This window comes from Schistocerca piceifrons, chromosome 2 (assembly GCF_021461385.2).
Source record: "Schistocerca piceifrons isolate TAMUIC-IGC-003096 chromosome 2, iqSchPice1.1, whole genome shotgun sequence".
NCBI lineage: Eukaryota > Metazoa > Arthropoda > Insecta > Orthoptera > Acrididae > Schistocerca > Schistocerca piceifrons.
Genome location: NC_060139.1, coordinates 42015667 through 42032584, shown reverse-complemented (window position 1 = coordinate 42032584; position 16918 = coordinate 42015667). Strand labels below are relative to the sequence as shown.

The 16918-nt window shown below is 49.1% G+C and overlaps 2 protein-coding genes and 19 non-coding genes across 21 annotated transcripts; 15 read left to right on the top strand and 6 right to left on the bottom strand.

Moving 5' to 3' along the window:
- The first annotated feature begins 218 nt into the window (after positions 1-218).
- Positions 219-291, top strand: Trnav-cac. The gene has a single exon. It is a non-coding gene; the product is annotated as a tRNA-Val (tRNA).
- Positions 292-448: 157 nt separating this feature from the next.
- On the top strand, positions 449-521 carry Trnav-aac. Its single transcript has one exon. It is a non-coding gene; the product is annotated as a tRNA-Val (tRNA).
- A 193-nt stretch (positions 522-714) lies between these two features.
- Trnap-agg lies at positions 715-786 on the bottom strand. The gene has a single exon. It is a non-coding gene; the product is annotated as a tRNA-Pro (tRNA).
- A 488-nt stretch (positions 787-1274) lies between these two features.
- On the top strand, positions 1275-1347 carry Trnav-cac. The gene has a single exon. It is a non-coding gene; the product is annotated as a tRNA-Val (tRNA).
- Positions 1348-1505: 158 nt separating this feature from the next.
- Positions 1506-1578, top strand: Trnav-aac. The gene has a single exon. It is a non-coding gene; the product is annotated as a tRNA-Val (tRNA).
- A 6094-nt stretch (positions 1579-7672) lies between these two features.
- On the top strand, positions 7673-7744 carry Trnav-cac. The gene has a single exon. It is a non-coding gene; the product is annotated as a tRNA-Val (tRNA).
- A 158-nt stretch (positions 7745-7902) lies between these two features.
- On the top strand, positions 7903-7975 carry Trnav-aac. Its single transcript has one exon. It is a non-coding gene; the product is annotated as a tRNA-Val (tRNA).
- Positions 7976-8168: 193 nt separating this feature from the next.
- Positions 8169-8240, bottom strand: Trnap-agg. The gene has a single exon. It is a non-coding gene; the product is annotated as a tRNA-Pro (tRNA).
- A 718-nt stretch (positions 8241-8958) lies between these two features.
- Positions 8959-9031, top strand: Trnav-aac. Its single transcript has one exon. It is a non-coding gene; the product is annotated as a tRNA-Val (tRNA).
- A 193-nt stretch (positions 9032-9224) lies between these two features.
- On the bottom strand, positions 9225-9296 carry Trnap-agg. Its single transcript has one exon. It is a non-coding gene; the product is annotated as a tRNA-Pro (tRNA).
- A 488-nt stretch (positions 9297-9784) lies between these two features.
- On the top strand, positions 9785-9857 carry Trnav-cac. Its single transcript has one exon. It is a non-coding gene; the product is annotated as a tRNA-Val (tRNA).
- A 158-nt stretch (positions 9858-10015) lies between these two features.
- Positions 10016-10088, top strand: Trnav-aac. The gene has a single exon. It is a non-coding gene; the product is annotated as a tRNA-Val (tRNA).
- A 752-nt stretch (positions 10089-10840) lies between these two features.
- On the top strand, positions 10841-10912 carry Trnav-cac. Its single transcript has one exon. It is a non-coding gene; the product is annotated as a tRNA-Val (tRNA).
- Positions 10913-11070: 158 nt separating this feature from the next.
- On the top strand, positions 11071-11143 carry Trnav-aac. The gene has a single exon. It is a non-coding gene; the product is annotated as a tRNA-Val (tRNA).
- A 193-nt stretch (positions 11144-11336) lies between these two features.
- Positions 11337-11408, bottom strand: Trnap-agg. Its single transcript has one exon. It is a non-coding gene; the product is annotated as a tRNA-Pro (tRNA).
- A 488-nt stretch (positions 11409-11896) lies between these two features.
- Trnav-cac lies at positions 11897-11969 on the top strand. Its single transcript has one exon. It is a non-coding gene; the product is annotated as a tRNA-Val (tRNA).
- Positions 11970-12127: 158 nt separating this feature from the next.
- On the top strand, positions 12128-12200 carry Trnav-aac. Its single transcript has one exon. It is a non-coding gene; the product is annotated as a tRNA-Val (tRNA).
- Positions 12201-12471: 271 nt separating this feature from the next.
- Positions 12472-13880, bottom strand: LOC124777100 (ATPase H(+)-transporting accessory protein 2-like). The gene has a single exon (XM_047252382.1). The coding sequence runs from the start codon at positions 13863-13865 to the stop codon at positions 12867-12869; it is 999 nt and encodes a 332-aa protein (XP_047108338.1). The 5' UTR covers positions 13866-13880; the 3' UTR covers positions 12472-12866.
- A 549-nt stretch (positions 13881-14429) lies between these two features.
- Trnav-cac lies at positions 14430-14502 on the top strand. The gene has a single exon. It is a non-coding gene; the product is annotated as a tRNA-Val (tRNA).
- Positions 14503-14660: 158 nt separating this feature from the next.
- Positions 14661-14733, top strand: Trnav-aac. The gene has a single exon. It is a non-coding gene; the product is annotated as a tRNA-Val (tRNA).
- Positions 14734-15003: 270 nt separating this feature from the next.
- On the bottom strand, positions 15004-16409 carry LOC124777112 (ATPase H(+)-transporting accessory protein 2-like). The gene has a single exon (XM_047252398.1). It carries the CDS (start codon positions 16392-16394, stop codon positions 15396-15398), a length of 999 nt encoding a protein of 332 aa, XP_047108354.1. The 5' UTR covers positions 16395-16409; the 3' UTR covers positions 15004-15395.
- Between the last annotated feature and the right edge of the window lie 509 nt (positions 16410-16918).

Here is a 16918-nt window from a genome sequence, read left to right as displayed (position 1 = left end):
TGTTTTTGCTGATGTGACTTGCAATAACGACTGCGCGAAACGCCGCTATCTCGTTGGGGATGCTACGACATACACCCTCTCGAGCACCCCGAATACTTGTTGAGCCCTCGGCTACGATGGGTTTCAGGCTGTCAAATGAACTATTGTGTGTGCATGCGCGGACGGGAGAAAGGCTGAGGCGTCTTCGAGTGTACAAGGATGGACACAGCGTATCCGCCGTTTCCGTAGTGTAGCGGTTATCACGTCTGCTTCACACGCAGAAGGTCCCCGGTTCGATCCCGGGCGGGAACAGTACTTTCCTGCCTATGTCGCATACTACTCGAGTGAGCCACGTCGTGTGTGGATCTGCTACATGTACCTTCGTCATGCAAGTGCCGCATTTACTGAATTTTAAGTTACGATGGCAACCTTGCTACAAGTTCTCTGAGAAGCAAGAAGGAAAGCAGTAGTTTCCGTGGTGTAGCGGTTATCACGTCTGCCTAACACGCAGAAGGTCCCCGGTTCGATCCCGGGCGGAAACACTTTTTCATCACTTTAAACAAGACATACCGACAAGCATTTGCCACGTTCTGTACCTAAAGCTTGGCAATCACCTTCATACGTCGGACCAGACTGTCATTTCTTTACACCAAGTATGAAATTCACTTTACACTGACGGGCAGCGTTTTGCGCTGACTCAGCCACCTACGTGCGACCAGTTTGCACAAAACGCTAGGGCTCGTCCGGGATTTGAACCCGGGACCTCCTGCACCCTAAGCAGGAATCATACCCCTAGACCAACGAGCCCTGTGACAGCGTGAACGCCAATTATTTCAGCAAACTGCATCCCTCGAAGTCGTCCAGGGTGCTCTTTGAATCTGGTGCGGCTGGCGGGATGGGGAAGGTGCTTTCTGCCGGCAGTGCTGTTCTTCGACAGACTGTGTGGCGACACCGTGGGTCACGGGCAGCACCGTTCTCGGAGGTGCCGTGGCCCGCGGTCGGCGGCCTTCTAGGGCTATTGGCATGTTCATGTAGAGCTGCCGCCGGGTTCGCACTGCCTGCTGCTAAGGAGGTGATTGTTTTTGCTGATGTGACTTGCAATAACGACTGCGCGAAACGCCGCTATCTCGTTGGGGATGCTACGACATACACCCTCTCGAGCACCCCGAATACTTGTTGAGCCCTCGGCTACGATGGGTTTCAGGCTGTCAAATGAACTATGGTGTGTGCATGCGCGGACGGGAGAAAGGCTGAGGCGTCTTCGAGAGTACAAGGATGGACACAGCGTATCCGTCGTTTCCGTAGTGTAGCGGTTATCACGTCTGCTTCACACGCAGAAGGTCCCCGGTTCGATCCCGGGCGGGAACAGTACTTTCCTGCCTATGTCGCATACTACTCGAGTGAGCCACGTCGTGTGTGGATCTGCTACATGTACCTTCGTCATGCAAGTGCCGCATTTACTGAATTTTTAAGTTACGATGGCAACCTTGCTACAAGTTCTCTGAGAAGCAAGAAGGAAAGCAGTAGTTTCCGTGGTGTAGCGGTTATCACGTCTGCCTAACACGCAGAAGGTCCCCGGTTCGATCCCGGGCGGAAACACTTTTTCATCACTTTAAACAAGACATACCGACAAGCATTTGCCACGTTCTGTACCTAAAGCTTGGCAATCACCTTCATACGTCGGACCAGACGGTCATTTCTTTACACCAAGTATGAAATTCACTTTACACTGACGGGCAGCTTTTTGCGCTGACTCAGCCACCTACGTGCGACCAGTTTGCACAAAACGCTAGGGCTCGTCCGGGATTTGAACCCGGGACCTCCTGCACCCTAAGCAGGAATCATACCCCTTTTTTTTTTTTTTTTTTTTTTTTTATTAAATTGCCTGAAATTCAGTCTCAGCTCATTATGAGCAAATGAATGCGTAATTATTATTCCTCTGACAAATATATCTATTGAAAAAAAATATTAAGGAACATCCACAACACAGCCACTTCAAAAGAAGTACACTACTGAATTTAAAATCCTAAAACATGACTATATAATGTAGACTGCTTACTGAAATAAAGATTAAAACACGAAAAACTTCAGTCCTGGTGTAGAGAAGAAACATACATAAAGGCGGCAAATCCAGAAACAGTATAAAAGAAAATGGCTCACACAGGTGACCTTAGCCAACACCCTCTCTTTCAAATGTCAGGCTAAGCATATTGGCAAAATCATCTCGGAGGCCTGGCAATCGCAAGCGCTGCCAGTAAGCAGTAAGCATGTACTGCCGAAACGCTAGGTGTCCATCCTCTTCATGACAACTGTTGACAAAATGTACGAAATGGCCAATCAACCACATGACGGTATGGAGCTTCGATCGCGGAAAAAAGGAAGAATCGGGCCGGACGATGATGTCAATAGTATAAGCGGCTTCAGCAGACCTAGTGACAAAAGCAAGTTGTTTCCTGAGCCAACGCCAATTAGCAAGGTGCCCACAGCAGGTGAATCGATGTTCAAGGGTATCCACGAGACCGCACCGAGTACAGGTGTCCGTGTCAGAAAGACCAATACGGTGCAGTCGTACATTGGTGGGAACCAAATTATTTGTTACCCTATACCACGTGGACGCCACGGCCATAGAGTGGATCGGCAGACTAACATTCTTCCAGACGTTCCTCCAGGACACAGATGGAGACGCCAGTTCTATTGGATTGGGACCGGCCAGCCCCTCCCAGCGGGCAATCAAGCCCTTGGTCGTTGGCACCGGTCGCCGCAAGAAAACGTCACCGAGGTAACTCACCGCAATGTAAAATTCCCGAATGTGTTTCAACTTAAAATTTAGGCGTCCGACATCGACAGGAGGAGCAAGGCTCGCCGGACGCACAACAGTAAAAAGCCTGGATGTAATCGAAGTCACTTCTTGCGTAACAATTAGAGTCGTTCGGCGGACGTACAAAGCAGACGCCTTGCGAGTAATGTCAGAGAGGCCCAAGCCTCCGGAGATACGCGGTTTCGTCATTACCTCGTAACGTAACTTGAATAGATGGCCCTTCCATATAAACCTGCTAGACAATTGGCGCAACCTTTTCGCCACCATCATGGGAAGTGGGAACAGCTGAGCAACATAATAAGCTTTACATAAAACGTAGGTGTCTAAAATTCTGACTTTTTGCAAAATGGTAGCAGAGCGCTGCTCATGGACCATCAGAGCCCCCTGTATCTTCTCGGTGACAGATTTCCAATTGAGAGCCGCCATTGTTAGAGGACACCGATCAATGATAATCCCCAAGGACGTATGGCGATCGACAAAAGTGGCCCAAGGGACGTCAGCATCGCGAAATCCTCGAATATCAAGGAACTTACATTTACCCTGATTGAGACGCGCTCCAGAGACACGACAGTATGCATCAACTGCCCCTTTCAATAACGGGATATCATCACGTTGACGGAGGAGAACAACGACATCATCCGCATATGCCTTAACAGAGAGCTTCCCACCAGAGAGGGACATACCCTGAAGCTTGAGAGCAATAGTCCGAAGCAGCGGTTCCAGGGACAATACGAATAAAGACATAGAGAGCGGACTACCCTGAGGCACTCCGCGGCGGATAGCAATGGGCGGCGTCAGCTGCCCATTGACTGACACCCGAGCTGTTATTCCCCTATACAAATTGCCAAGAACACCACGTGATGAAGCGTTAAAACCTATTGTACCTAAAACACGATCTAAAAACACATGATTGACGTGATCAAAAGCCTTATAAAAATCAAGGAAGGCAAAGGCACAATGTACGTTTGTAACCGCCGCAACCGAGACAACATCCCGATATTCGGCTACTGGTGTCAGAATAGATCTATCATGAAAACAACATTGATGTGCACCAATCACACCCCGAAGCAGAGAAGACAACCGGCTGTTGAGCGCTCTAGCAGCTGTCTTGTAGTCAAAATTCAGCAATGTGAGCGGACGAAGATTGGCAGCAGATAAACGACCAGAGGACTTCGGAATTAAAACAATTTTCCCTACTTTAAAATCGGCAGGCACATCCATCCCCCTGACAATCTCATTTAAAATCTGCGTAAAAATGCCACCCAAAAGAGGCCAAAAACGGAGATAAAATTCTTTAGGCAGGCCGTCTGGACCCGGCGATTTACTGGACGGAGAGCGAGCAATAAAATCGAAAACCTCATCTACCTGGAACTCCTGGAGAAATTCGCCGTTCGCGTCAGGCGCGATCGTCGCAGTTAGATCCCCAAAGACATCATCCGAAAGAGACTCACCAGAATCATCGGCAGAATATAGACTAGTGTAATACTGATGAAGAGCACGAACCATTTCCTCCTGTGCAATAAGCTGTCGTCCATCATCCACCGTAAGAGAAGAGATGAAGGAGCGACGACGACGAGTCTGATGCCGTAGCAGGTGGTACAAGGATGTCAGTTCACCTTCAACAAGAGAGTGAGGTTTCGACTTAACTCGCAGACCATCCATCTGTCGTCGTTTAAGGCTCAAGAGCTTGGCTTTAATACGACGAACATCATGGATCCGCAGAGGAGAGGTACGCGCCGCGTCATACAGTTCACGCAGGACAGAGTAGTAATATTCATACGTGTTCTTAAAATCACGCGCCCTTGCAGCACAGTAAAAAATCAAAGTCTGACGAATCTTGGGCTTGGCAAACGCAGTCCACCAAACCAGCAAGGAGGGGTATCGCGGGACAGAGCGAAGACATCGCTCCCACACGCCACTTATAACATCATCCATAGCACTGTCGGCAAGGTGGGAAACATTTAACATCCACTGGGAACGATAAAGTTTTGCAGGTTGGTGACTAAGATTTACAGTTGCAGTAAAAGCACAATGGTCAGAAAAACTAGTAGGAATAACATCGACAGAAAGAATTTTATCACATAAAAAATCAGATAAATAGAATCTGTCGAGTCTACTGCATGAGGACGCGGTAAAAAACGTATATTTCACCAGGGTTGGATATTTGTGTTCCCAAACGTCACGCAGATGCATCGTACGTACTATGTCATGTAAATCACGGCAATAATTAAAATTGGGGGACTGGTCTTCAGGGCGTAAAACACAATTAAAATCGCCTCCCAGCAGGAGACTCCGAGGACTCTGGCGCAAAAGATAAATAAGCTCTTCTTTATAAAAGCGCGATCGAGCCACAGTGTGACCCGAACCAGAGGGGGCATACAAAACAACGAGGCGGAGATCAAAAAGACGACAACCAATCCCACGGCCAGAGTCAAGGAATTCAATGTCAGTAATAGGAATGCCCTCTCGAAAGAAAAGAGCAGTTCCTGTTGAATATTCCGGCGCGACATTAAAGACAGTTTGAAATCCAGGTAGAGAGAGATCAGAAAACAACACTTCCTGCAAAAACACTACGTCCGCACAGGCGTCGTAAATAAACTGCCGCAAAGAGGCAATGCGAACGTCGGACTCAATACGGTTAACATTTAAGGTAAGAAAGGTGTATGCTTGAACCATAGAGAGAAAAGCGAGAAAACAAATCACCTACACCGACGCACCAGCGTCACAGTCCATAGCAGGGGTGACGGAGGCTTCCGAGGGAGGGGGACTGCTACCCCGTTCCGCGGATCCCTTACGTTTCGGTTTTTTACGAACAGCATTAACGTTCGGCTGAACGCGTAACTTGCGTCGGCTGACGGGCAAGGAAGCTTCAGCCGCCGGTGACGTAGGAGGGTCAAGTTCTGTATCCGACACCACCCGCGCCGGTCCACATGCGGGATCCGGGGTCGCGGGGGAAACATCCGACAAAACGGAATGGTCAACACCTGCACTAGCTTCCGGCAAACATGGACTGCACGGAGGCGAAACGTGAGCAGGAAGGTCCGAGGCCGCAGAGTTGGAAGGAAGCGGAGCAGTTCCGCTGGCAGAGGTATGGGGCAGCGAAGCAGGAAGTTGTCGCGGCTCCACTTGTTGTGACATCGAAGTCGGTTCGGAAGACGGCGCCAACAGGCCCGACCGACGACCCGACTCGAGAGAAGCTGCGTCGGAGGCCGGAGGGGCGCCAGCAGCCGCCACCGGAACCGCTACCTCAGGAGGGCAGGGAGCAGCTACAGTACACAGTGGCTCGGAGGATGCCGGTCGCTCGGACTGGGGCATCTCAGGGAGATCCTCATCCGTACTATTTCCATCGTGTGGGCGACGCCTCTTATTATTCAAAAGTGGCACACCCACCTGAGGGACAAACGGAACAACATCAGATTTAGCACGCAAAGGAGGAAATTCTGTATCAGGGGTGCGCAAAACCTGTGGCGGGGCGCTACTACCACTGGACTGTGCTACACCAAGAGCAGAACCACCTGCAACGAGGTCAGCGACCGTTAACTTGCGACGCTGTTCGAGAGAATTTTTTAAAACAAAAACTCTCCGCGGACAGTCGGTACGCACGTGACCACTTTCATTGCACAAAAAACAGGTGCCAACCTGACCACTATATGTTACATGGACACGATATCCACCGATCTGCAGGTGAGATGGAATATTCTGCTTAACGTGCATTTCGACTGAACGAATACCACTGTAACATTGCAGGCGATGTTGGCTTGACCAGCGTTCAAGGCGAATGCTCTTTACATCACCATACTTCTGTAGACCCTCCTTAAGATAGACATTATCCACCTCCGGTGGAAGGTTGTAAACACGAACACTGGTGTACGTAATGGAAGCATTGGAAAGCAGCACGGTACTTACAGAATCATCCCGATGCCGAAAGAGAACTTGATGACCGTATTTAGAAAGAATTTTATCAACCTGAAGTGGGTCCATAAACTTAACAAAGAAAACATACAGTTCGGTATCAAAATATGCAGTGTGCACCTGATCCGAATGAACACCAAAGGTATCTACCAACCAATCATGAATCTCAAGAGAACTAGGTTGCACATGGCGGGTTGACTTGTCAAAAGCAAAACTAACTGTAGCCTGACGAGGAATAACCTGGGACGACATTTTCAAAATATGCGGTCGAAACCGCTACACAACAAACACTGAAATAAGGACAGAAAGTAACACAAGGTACGAAACAACGCCGGAGAAACACTCACAGAAGTTGCAACACAACACGTAAACAAAAACGATAGTCCACTATACGTAACGCTACGGCGGAGCGGAAGACTAGGCACGTCCACACTGCACGGCGTCTAAAGCGGAACTGCCCCTAGACCAACGAGCCCTGTGACAGCGTGAACGCCAATTATTTCAGCAAACTGCATCCCCCGAAGTCGTCCAGGGTGCTCTTTGAATCTGGTGCGGCTGGCGGGATGGGGAAGGTGCTTTCTGCCGGCAGTGCTGTTCTTCGACAGACTGTGTGGCGACACCGTGGGTCGCGGGCCACACCGTTCTCGGAGGTGCCGTGGCCCGCGGTCGGCGGCCTTCCAGGGCTATTAGCATCTTCATGTAGAGCTGCCGCCGGGTGCGCACTGCCTGCTGCTAAGGAGGTGATTGCTTCTGCTGATGTGACTTGCAATAACGACTGCGCGAAACGCCGCTATCTCGTTGGGGATGCTACGACATACACCCTTTCGAGCACCCCGAATACTTGTTGAGCCCTCGGCTACGATGGGTTTCAGGCTGTCAAATGAACTATGGTGTGTGCATGCGCGGACGGGAGAAAGGCTGAGGCGTCTTCGAGTGTACAAGGATGGAGAGAGCGTATCCGTCGTTTCCGTAGTGTAGCGGTTATCACGTCTGCTTCACTCGCAGAAGGTCCCGGTTCGATCCCGGGCGGGAACAGTACTTTCCTGCCTATGTCGCATACTACTCGAGTGAGCCACGTCGTGTGTGGATCTGCTACATGTACCTTCGTCATGCAAGTGCCGCATTTACTGAATTTTTAAGTTACGATGGCAACCTTGCTACAAGTTCTCTAAGAAGCAAGAACGAAAGCAGTAGTTTCCCTGGTGTAGCGGTTATCACGTCTGCCTAACACGCAGAAGGTCCCCGGTTCGATCCCGGGCGGAAACACTTTTTCATCACTTTAAACAAGACATACCGACAAGCATTTGCCACGTTCTGTACCTAAAGCTTGGCAATCACCTTCATACGTCGGACCAGACGGTCATTTCTTTACACCAAGTATGAAATTCACTTTACACTGACGGGCAGCTTTTTGCGCTGACTCAGCCACCTACGCGCGACCAGTTTGCACAAAACGCTAGGGCTCGTCCGGGATTTGAACCCGGGACCTCCTGCACCCTAAGCAGGAATCATACCCCTAGACCAACGAGCCCTGTGACAGCGTGAACGCCAATTATTTCAGCAAACTGCATCCCTCGAAGTCGTCCAGGGTGCTCTTTGAATCTGGTGCGGCTGGCGGGATGGGGAAGGTGCTTTCTGCCGGCAGTGCTGTTCTTCGACAGACTGTGTGGCGACACCGTGGGTCGCGGGCAGCACCGTTCTCGGAGGTGCCGTGGCCCGCGGTCGGCGGCCTTCCAGGGCTATTAGCATCTTCATGTAGAGCTGCCGCCGGGTGCGCACTGCCTGCTGCTAAGGAGGTGATTGTTTCTGCTGATGTGACTTGCAATAACGACTGCGCGAAACGCCGCTATCTCGTTGGGGATGCTACGACATACACCCTCTCGAGCACCCCGAATACTTGTTGAGCCCTCGGCTACGATGGGTTTCAGGCTGTCAAATGAACTATGGTGTGTGCATGCGCGGACGGGAGAAAGGCTGAGGCGTCTTCGAGTGTACAAGGATGGAGAGAGCGTATCCGTCGTGTCCGTAGTGTAGCAGTTATCACGTCTGCTTCACTCGCAGAAGGTCCCGGTTCGATCCCGGGCGGGAACAGTACTTTCCTGCCTATGTCGCATACTACTCGAGTGAGCCACGTCGTGTGTGGATCTGCTACATGTACCTTCGTCATGCAAGTGCCGCATTTACTGAATTTTTAAGTTACGATGGCAACCTTGCTACAAGTTCTCTGAGAAGCAAGAACGAAAGCAGTAGTTTCCGTGGTGTAGCGGTTATCACGTCTGCCTAACACGCAGAAGGTCCCCGGTTCGATCACGGGCGGAAACACTTTTTCATCACTTTAAACAAGACATACCGACAAGCATTTGCCACGTTCTGTACCTAAAGCTTGGCAATCACCTTCATACGTCGGACCAGACGGTCATTTCTTTACACCAAGTATGAAATTCACTTTACACTGACGGGCAGCTTTTTGCGCTGACTCAGCCACCTACGTGCGACCAGTTTGCACAAAACGCTAGGGCTCGTCCGGGATTTGAACCCGGGACCTCCTGCACCCTAAGCAGGAATCATACCCCTAGACCAACGAGCCCTGTGACAGCGTGAACGCCAATTATTTCAGCAAACTGCATCCCTCGAAGTCGTCCAGGGTGCTCTTTGAATCTGGTGCGGCTGGCGGGATGGGGAAGGTGCTTTCTGCCGGCAGTGCTGTTCTTCGACAGACTGTGTGGCGACACCGTGGGTCGCGGGCAGCACCGTTCTCGGAGGTGCCGTGGCCCGCGGTCGGCGGCCTTCCAGGGCTATTGGCATCTTCATGTAGAGCTGCCGCCGGGTGCGCACTGCCTGCTGCTAAGGAGGTGATTGTTTCTGCTGATGTGACTTGCAATAACGACTGCGCGAAACGCCGCTATCTCGTTGGGGATGCTACGACATACACCCTCTCGAGCACCCCGAATACTTGTTGAGCCCTCGGCTACGATGGGTTTCAGGCTGTCAAATGAACTATGGTGTGTGCATGCGCGGACGGGAGAAAGGCTGAGGCGTCTTCGAGTGTACAAGGATGGACAGAGCGTATCCGTCGTTTCCGTAGTGTAGCGGTTATCACGTCTGCTTCACACGCAGAAGGTCCCCGGTTCGATCCCGGGCGGGAACAGTACTTTCCTGCCTATGTCGCATACTACTCGAGTGAGCCACGTCGTGTGTGGATCTGCTACATGTACCTTCGTCATGCAAGTGCCGCATTTACTGAATTTTTAAGTTACGATGGCAACCTTGCTACAAGTTCTCTAAGAAGCAAGAACGAAAGCAGTAGTTTCCGTGGTGTAGCGGTTATCACGTCTGCCTAACACGCAGAAGGTCCCCGGTTCGATCCCGGGCGGAAACACTTTTTCATCACTTTAAACAAGACATACCGACAAGCATTTGCCACGTTCTGTACCTAAAGCTTGGCAATCACCTTCATATGTCGGACCAGACGGTCATTTCTTTACACCAAGTATGAAATTCACTTTACACTGACGGGCAGCTTTTTGCGCTGACTCAGCCACCTACGCGCGACCAGTTTGCACAAAACGCTAGGGCTCGTCCGGGATTTGAACCCGGGACCTCCTGCACCCTAAGGAGGAATCATACCCCTAGACCAAGGAGCCCTGTGACAGCGTGAACGCCAATTATTTCAACAAACTGCATCCCTCGAAGTCGTCCAGGGTGCTCTTTGAATCTGGTGCGGCTGGCGGGATGGGGAAGGTGCTTTCTGCCGGCAGTGCTGTTCTTCGACAGACTGTGTGGCGACACCGTGGGTCGCGGGCAGCACCGTTCTCGTAGGTGCCGTGGCCCGCATTCGGCGGCCTTCCAGGGCTATTGGCATCTTCATGTGGAGCTGCCGCCGGGTGCGCACTGCCTGCTGCTAAGGAGGTGATTGTTTCTGCTGATGTGACTTGCAATAACGACTGCGCGAAACGCCGCTATCTCGTTGGGGATGCTACGACATACACCCTCTCGAGCACCCCGAATACTTGTTGAGCCCTCGGCTACGATGGGTTTCAGGCTGTCAAATGAACTATGGTGTGTGCATGCGCGGACGGGAGAAATCTGAGGTGTCTTCGAGTGTACAAGGATGGAGAGAGCGTATCCGTCGTTTCCGTAGTGTAGCGGTTATCACGTCTGCTTCACTCGCAGAAGGTCCCGGTTCGATCCCGGGCGGGAACAGTACTTTCCTGCCTATGTCGCATACTACTCGAGTGAGCCACGTCGTGTGTGGATCTGCTACATGTACCTTCGTCATGCAAGTGCCGCATTTACTGAATTTTTAAGTTACGATGGCAACCTTGCTACAAGTTCTCTAAGAAGCAAGAACGAAAGCAGTAGTTTCCGTGGTGTAGCGGTTATCACGTCTGCCTAACACGCAGAAGGTCCCCGGTTCGATCCCGGGCGGAAACACTTTTTCATCACTTTAAACAAGACATACCGACAAGCATTTGCCACGTTCTGTACCTAATGCTTGGCAATCACCTTCATACGTCGGACCGGACGGTCATTTCTTTACACCAAGTATGAAATTCACTTTACACTGACGGGCAGCTTTTTGCGCTGACTCAGCCACCTACGCGCGACCAGTTTGCACAAAACGCTAGGGCTCGTCCGGGATTTGAACCCGGGACCTCCTGCACCCTAAGCAGGAATCATACCCCTAGACCAACGAGCCCTGTGACAGCGCGAACGCCAATTATTTCAGCAAACTGCATCCCTCGAAGTCGTCCAGGGTGCTCTTTGAATCTGGTGCGGCTGGCGGGATGGGGAAGGTGCTTTCTGCCGCCAGTGTTGTTCTTCGACAGACTGTGTGGCGACACCGTGGGTCGCGGGCAGCACCGTTCTCGGAGGTGCCGTGGCCCGCGGTCGGCGGCCTTCCAGGGCTATTGGCATCTTCATGTAGAGCTGCCGCCGGGTGCGCACTGCCTGCTGCTAAGGAGGTGATTGTTTATGCTGATGTGACTTGCAATAACGACTGCGCGAATTGCCGCTATCTCGTTGGCGATGCTACGACATACACCCTCTCGAGCACCCCGAATACTTGTTGAGCCCTCGGCTACGATGGGTTTCAGGCTGTCAAATGAACTATGGTGTGTGCATGCGCGGACGGGAGAAAGGCTGAGGCGTCTTCGAGTGTACAAGGATGGACAGAGCGTATCCGTCGTTTCCGTAGTGTAGCGGTTATCACGTCTGCTTCACACGCAGAAGGTCCCCGGTTCGATCCCGGGCGGGAACAGTACTTTCCTGCCTATGTCGCATACTACTCGAGTGAGCCACGTCGTGTGTGGATCTGCTACATGTACCTTCGTCATACAAGTGCCGCATTTACTGAATTTTTAAGTTACGATGGCAACCTTGCTACAAGTTCTCTAAGAAGCAAGAACGAAAGCAGTAGTTTCCGTGGTGTAGCGGTTATCACGTCTGCCTAACACGCAGAAGGTCCCCGGTTCGATCCCGGGCGGAAACACTTTTTCATCACTTTAAACAAGACATACCGACAAGCATTTGCCACGTTCTGTACCTAAAGCTTGGCAATCACCTTCATACGTCGGACCAGACGGTCATTTCTTTACACCAAGTATGAAATTCACTTTACACTGACGGGCAGCTTTTTGCGCTGACTCAGCCACCTACGCGCGACCAGTTTGCCCAAAACGCTAGGGCTCGTCCGGGATTTGAACCCGGGACCTCCTGCACCCTAAGCAGGAATCATACCCCTTTTTTTTTTTTATGATTTGTTTGTTTACTTTATTCTCATTCTTTTCTTCCCATGTAAGTCGCAACACTACATATCAAATACAAATATCTTGATGAACAGCTCTTATATCTTAATTTACTATACAAATAAATAGTTTAAAGAATAGTAAAAGCATATATTACAAATTTTAACACTGTACACAAACAATGTATGATGAACAATACTGGTATTCAGTTTCCATGTGGATACTGTGCATACAAAACTGGTAACATATTTTACACATAGAACAAATTGTTTAATCTACATTATATTTACAACTAATTTTTTTCGCTCCCATATTCCATTCACTCGTCTATTACAACAGTAATAAATCCAACACCTTTATCAATAGCTAACTGTATGACATTTTTATGAAAATGGAATGACACAAATATCCTAATTGTCTTTCTTCATACGATTACTCGTCATTCTGTAAATAATGGAATCACGTCCAGGGTCCATAGTAGAAATAGCAGTTGATATGGCAATCAAAGAGAACACAAATGCGACCATGAACCACAGAATAATATTAAATATTACTGGATAATTTTCTGAGTAATCCTTAGAAAGATTCTTTGGCTTGGTCCAATTGACTGGCAGGTCTGCTGGTTCCGCTATCTGGCGGGCTCTCCTAGTGTGGCTAACATCACTTGTTAATGCTGCTACTATAACCTGACCATCATATGAGTTAATAAATCCTTTTTTCAAATGAATTATTGCATCTCTAAGTAGCTGCTTTGCCTCGTCAGCTGCAGGAGAGTCTTCTCCATGCAAATCAATGACAGGATGAAGTCCGGAGAACACAATCCAATACAGGTCTGGCAACCCATCTCTCAGATCTTCATTTTCTACGTATTCCTTTTCACCCAAATTATTCAGCAGATGAAGCTGTCTGAGAAATTCCACATCTTCAGTGTTGCTATCATCAAGATATGTAACAGGAAAGTCAGTTGGATTCAACAGATCAGTTTCTTCATCAGAAGCAGTGCTCACTTCAGCCAAATCAATGCGCTGTAGGGTATTGTTAAAGCCAGGATATCTCATTTCAATTTTTTCCTTGAGCTTCTGCCATCCAACACTTTCATCTTCATCACTTATGAGTGGAAATGAGTGTCCTTTGATGCTTCCCAGAGATTTGACTCCATCCACTACAACAACCACTGCTGCTTCTGCTAAATGGAATGGGTCTTTTAAAACTAAGCCATTCCAGTCACTACCCTTAGAGATTGTAAAGCCAAAACTTGATGCAAGAACTTGTTTTAGTAAGCTCTGGTCAATAACTTCATGACCTTTGAAAACAATACTTTTCGGAGAGTGTAAGAAAACTACTTCTCCAGTCCCAGAAACACCTGCAACGAGATAAACCACATACAACAGACTCCACAAGGACTTCATTCCCCTTTAAATGCTGTTCAGCTTCCCCGTAATTTTACTTCTTTACCCAGTCACCTTACCCCTAGACCAACGAGCCCTGTGACAGCGTGAACGCCAATTATTTCAGCAAACTGCATCCCTCGAAGTCGTCCAGGGTGCTCTTTGAATCTGGTGCGGCTGGCGGGATGGGGAAGGTGCTTTCTGCCGGCAGTGCTGTTCTTCGACAGACTGTGTGGCGACACCGTGGGTCACGGGCAGCACCGTTCTCGGAGGTGCCGTGGCCCGCGGTCGGCGGCCTTCTAGGGCTATTGGCATGTTCATGTAGAGCTGCCGCCGGGTGCGCACTGCCTGCTGCTAAGGAGGTGATTGTTTTTGCTGATGTGACTTGCAATAACGACTGCGCGAAACGCCGCTATCTCGTTGGGGATGCTACGACATACACCCTCTCGAGCACCCCGAATACTTGTTGAGCCCTCGGCTACGATGGGTTTCAGGCTGTCAAATGAACTATGGTGTGTGCATGCGCGGACGGGAGAAAGGCTGAGGCGTCTTCGAGTGTACAAGGATGGGCAGAGCGTATCCGTCGTTTCCGTAGTGTAGCGGTTATCACGTCTGCTTCACACGCAGAAGGTCCCCGGTTCGATCCCGGGCGGGAACAGTACTTTCCTGCCTATGTCGCATACTACTCGAGTGAGCCACGTCGTGTGTGGATCTGCTACATGTACCTTCGTCATGCAAGTGCCGCATTTACTGAATTTTTAAGTTACGATGGCAACCTTGCTACAAGTTCTCTGAGAAGCAAGAACGAAAGCAGTAGTTTCCGTGGTGTAGCGGTTATCACGTCTGCCTAACACGCAGAAGGTCCCCGGTTCGATCCCAGGCGGAAACACTTTTTCATCACTTTAAACAAGACATACCGACAAGCATTTGCCACGTTCTGTACCTAAAGCTTGGCAATCACCTTCATACGTCGGACCAGACGGTCATTTCTTTACACCAAGTATGAAATTCACTTTGCACTGACGGGCAGCTTTTTGCGCTGACTCAGCCACCTACGCGCGACCAGTTTGCACAAAACGCTAGGGCTCGTCCGGGATTTGAACCCGGGACCTCCTGCACCCTAAGCAGGAATCATACCCCTTTTTTTTATGATTTGTTTGTTTACTTTATTCTCATTCTTTTCTTCCCATGTAAGTCGCAACACTACATATCAAATACAAATATCTTGATGAACAGCTCTTATATCTTAATTTACTATACAAATAAATAGTTTAAAGAATAGTAAAAGCATATATTACAAATTTTAACACTGTACACAAACAATGTATGATGAACAATACTGGTATTCAGTTTCCATGTGGATACTGTGCATACAAAACTGGTAACATATTTTACACATAGAACAAATTGTTTAATCTACATTATATTTACAACTAATTTTTTTCGCTCCCATATTCCATTCACTCGTCTATTACAACAGTAATAAATCCAACACCTTTATCAATAGCTAACTGTATGACATTTTTATGAAAATGGAATGACACAAATATCCTAATTGTCTTTCTTCATACGATTACTCGTCATTCTGTAAATAATGGAATCACGTCCAGGGTCCATAGTAGAAATAGCAGTTGATATGGCAATCAAAGAGAACACAAATGCGACCATGAACCACAGAATAATATTAAATATTACTGGATAATTTTCTGAGTAATCCTTAGAAAGATTCTTTGGCTTGGTCCAATTGACTGGCAGGTCTGCTGGTTCCGCTATCTGGCGGGCTCTCCTAGTGTGGCTAACATCACTTGTTAATGCTGCTACTATAACCTGACCATCATATGAGTTAATAAATCCTTTTTTCAAATGAATTATTGCATCTCTAAGTAGCTGCTTTGCCTCGTCAGCTGCAGGAGAGTCTTCTCCATGCAAATCAATGACAGGATGAAGTCCGGAGAACACAATCCAATACAGGTCTGGCAACCCATCTCTCAGATCTTCATTTTCTACGTATTCCTTTTCACCCAAATTATTCAGCAGATGAAGCTGTCTGAGAAATTCCACATCTTCAGTGTTGCTATCATCAAGATATGTAACAGGAAAGTCAGTTGGATTCAACAGATCAGTTTCTTCATCAGAAGCAGTGCTCACTTCAGCCAAATCAATGCGCTGTAGGGTATTGTTAAAGCCAGGATATCTCATTTCAATTTTTTCCTTGAGCTTCTGCCATCCAACACTTTCATCTTCATCACTTATGAGTGGAAATGAGTGTCCTTTGATGCTTCCCAGAGATTTGACTCCATCCACTACAACAACCACTGCTGCTTCTGCTAAATGGAATGGGTCTTTTAAAACTAAGCCATTCCAGTCACTACCCTTAGAGATTGTAAAGCCAAAACTTGATGCAAGAACTTGTTTTAGTAAGCTCTGGTCAATAACTTCATGACCTTTGAAAACAATACTTTTCGGAGAGTGTAAGAAAACTACTTCTCCAGTCCCAGAAACACCTGCAACGAGATAAACCACATACAACAGACTCCACAAGGACTTCATTCCCCTTTAAATGCTGTTCAGCTTCCCCGTAATTTTACTTCTTTACCCAGTCACCTTACCCCTAGACCAACGAGCCCTGTGACAGCGTGAACGCCAATTATTTCAGCAAACTGCATCCCTCGAAGTCGTCCAGGGTGCTCTTTGAATCTGGTGCGGCTGGCGGGATGGGGAAGGTGCTTTCTGCCGGCAGTGCTGTTCTTCGACAGACTGTGTGGCGACACCGTGGGTCACGGGCAGCACCGTTCTCGGAGGTGCCGTGGCCCGCGGTCGGCGGCCTTCTAGGGCTATTGGCATGTTCATGTAGAGCTGCCGCCGGGTGCGCACTGCCTGCTGCTAAGGAGGTGATTGTTTTTGCTGATGTGACTTGCAATAACGACTGCGCGAAACGCCGCTATCTCGTTGGGGATGCTACGACATACACCCTCTCGAGCACCCCGAATACTTGTTGAGCCCTCGGCTACGATGGGTTTCAGGCTGTCAAATGAACTATGGTGTGTGCATGCGCGGACGGGAGAAAGGCTGAG

Coding starts and splice junctions, on each gene's coding strand:
- LOC124777112 (XM_047252398.1), bottom strand. CDS start 16,394: ATGAAGTCCTTGTGGAGTCTGTTGTATGTGGTTTATCTCGTTGCAGGT.
- LOC124777100 (XM_047252382.1), bottom strand. CDS start 13,865: ATGAAGTCCTTGTGGAGTCTGTTGTATGTGGTTTATCTCGTTGCAGGT.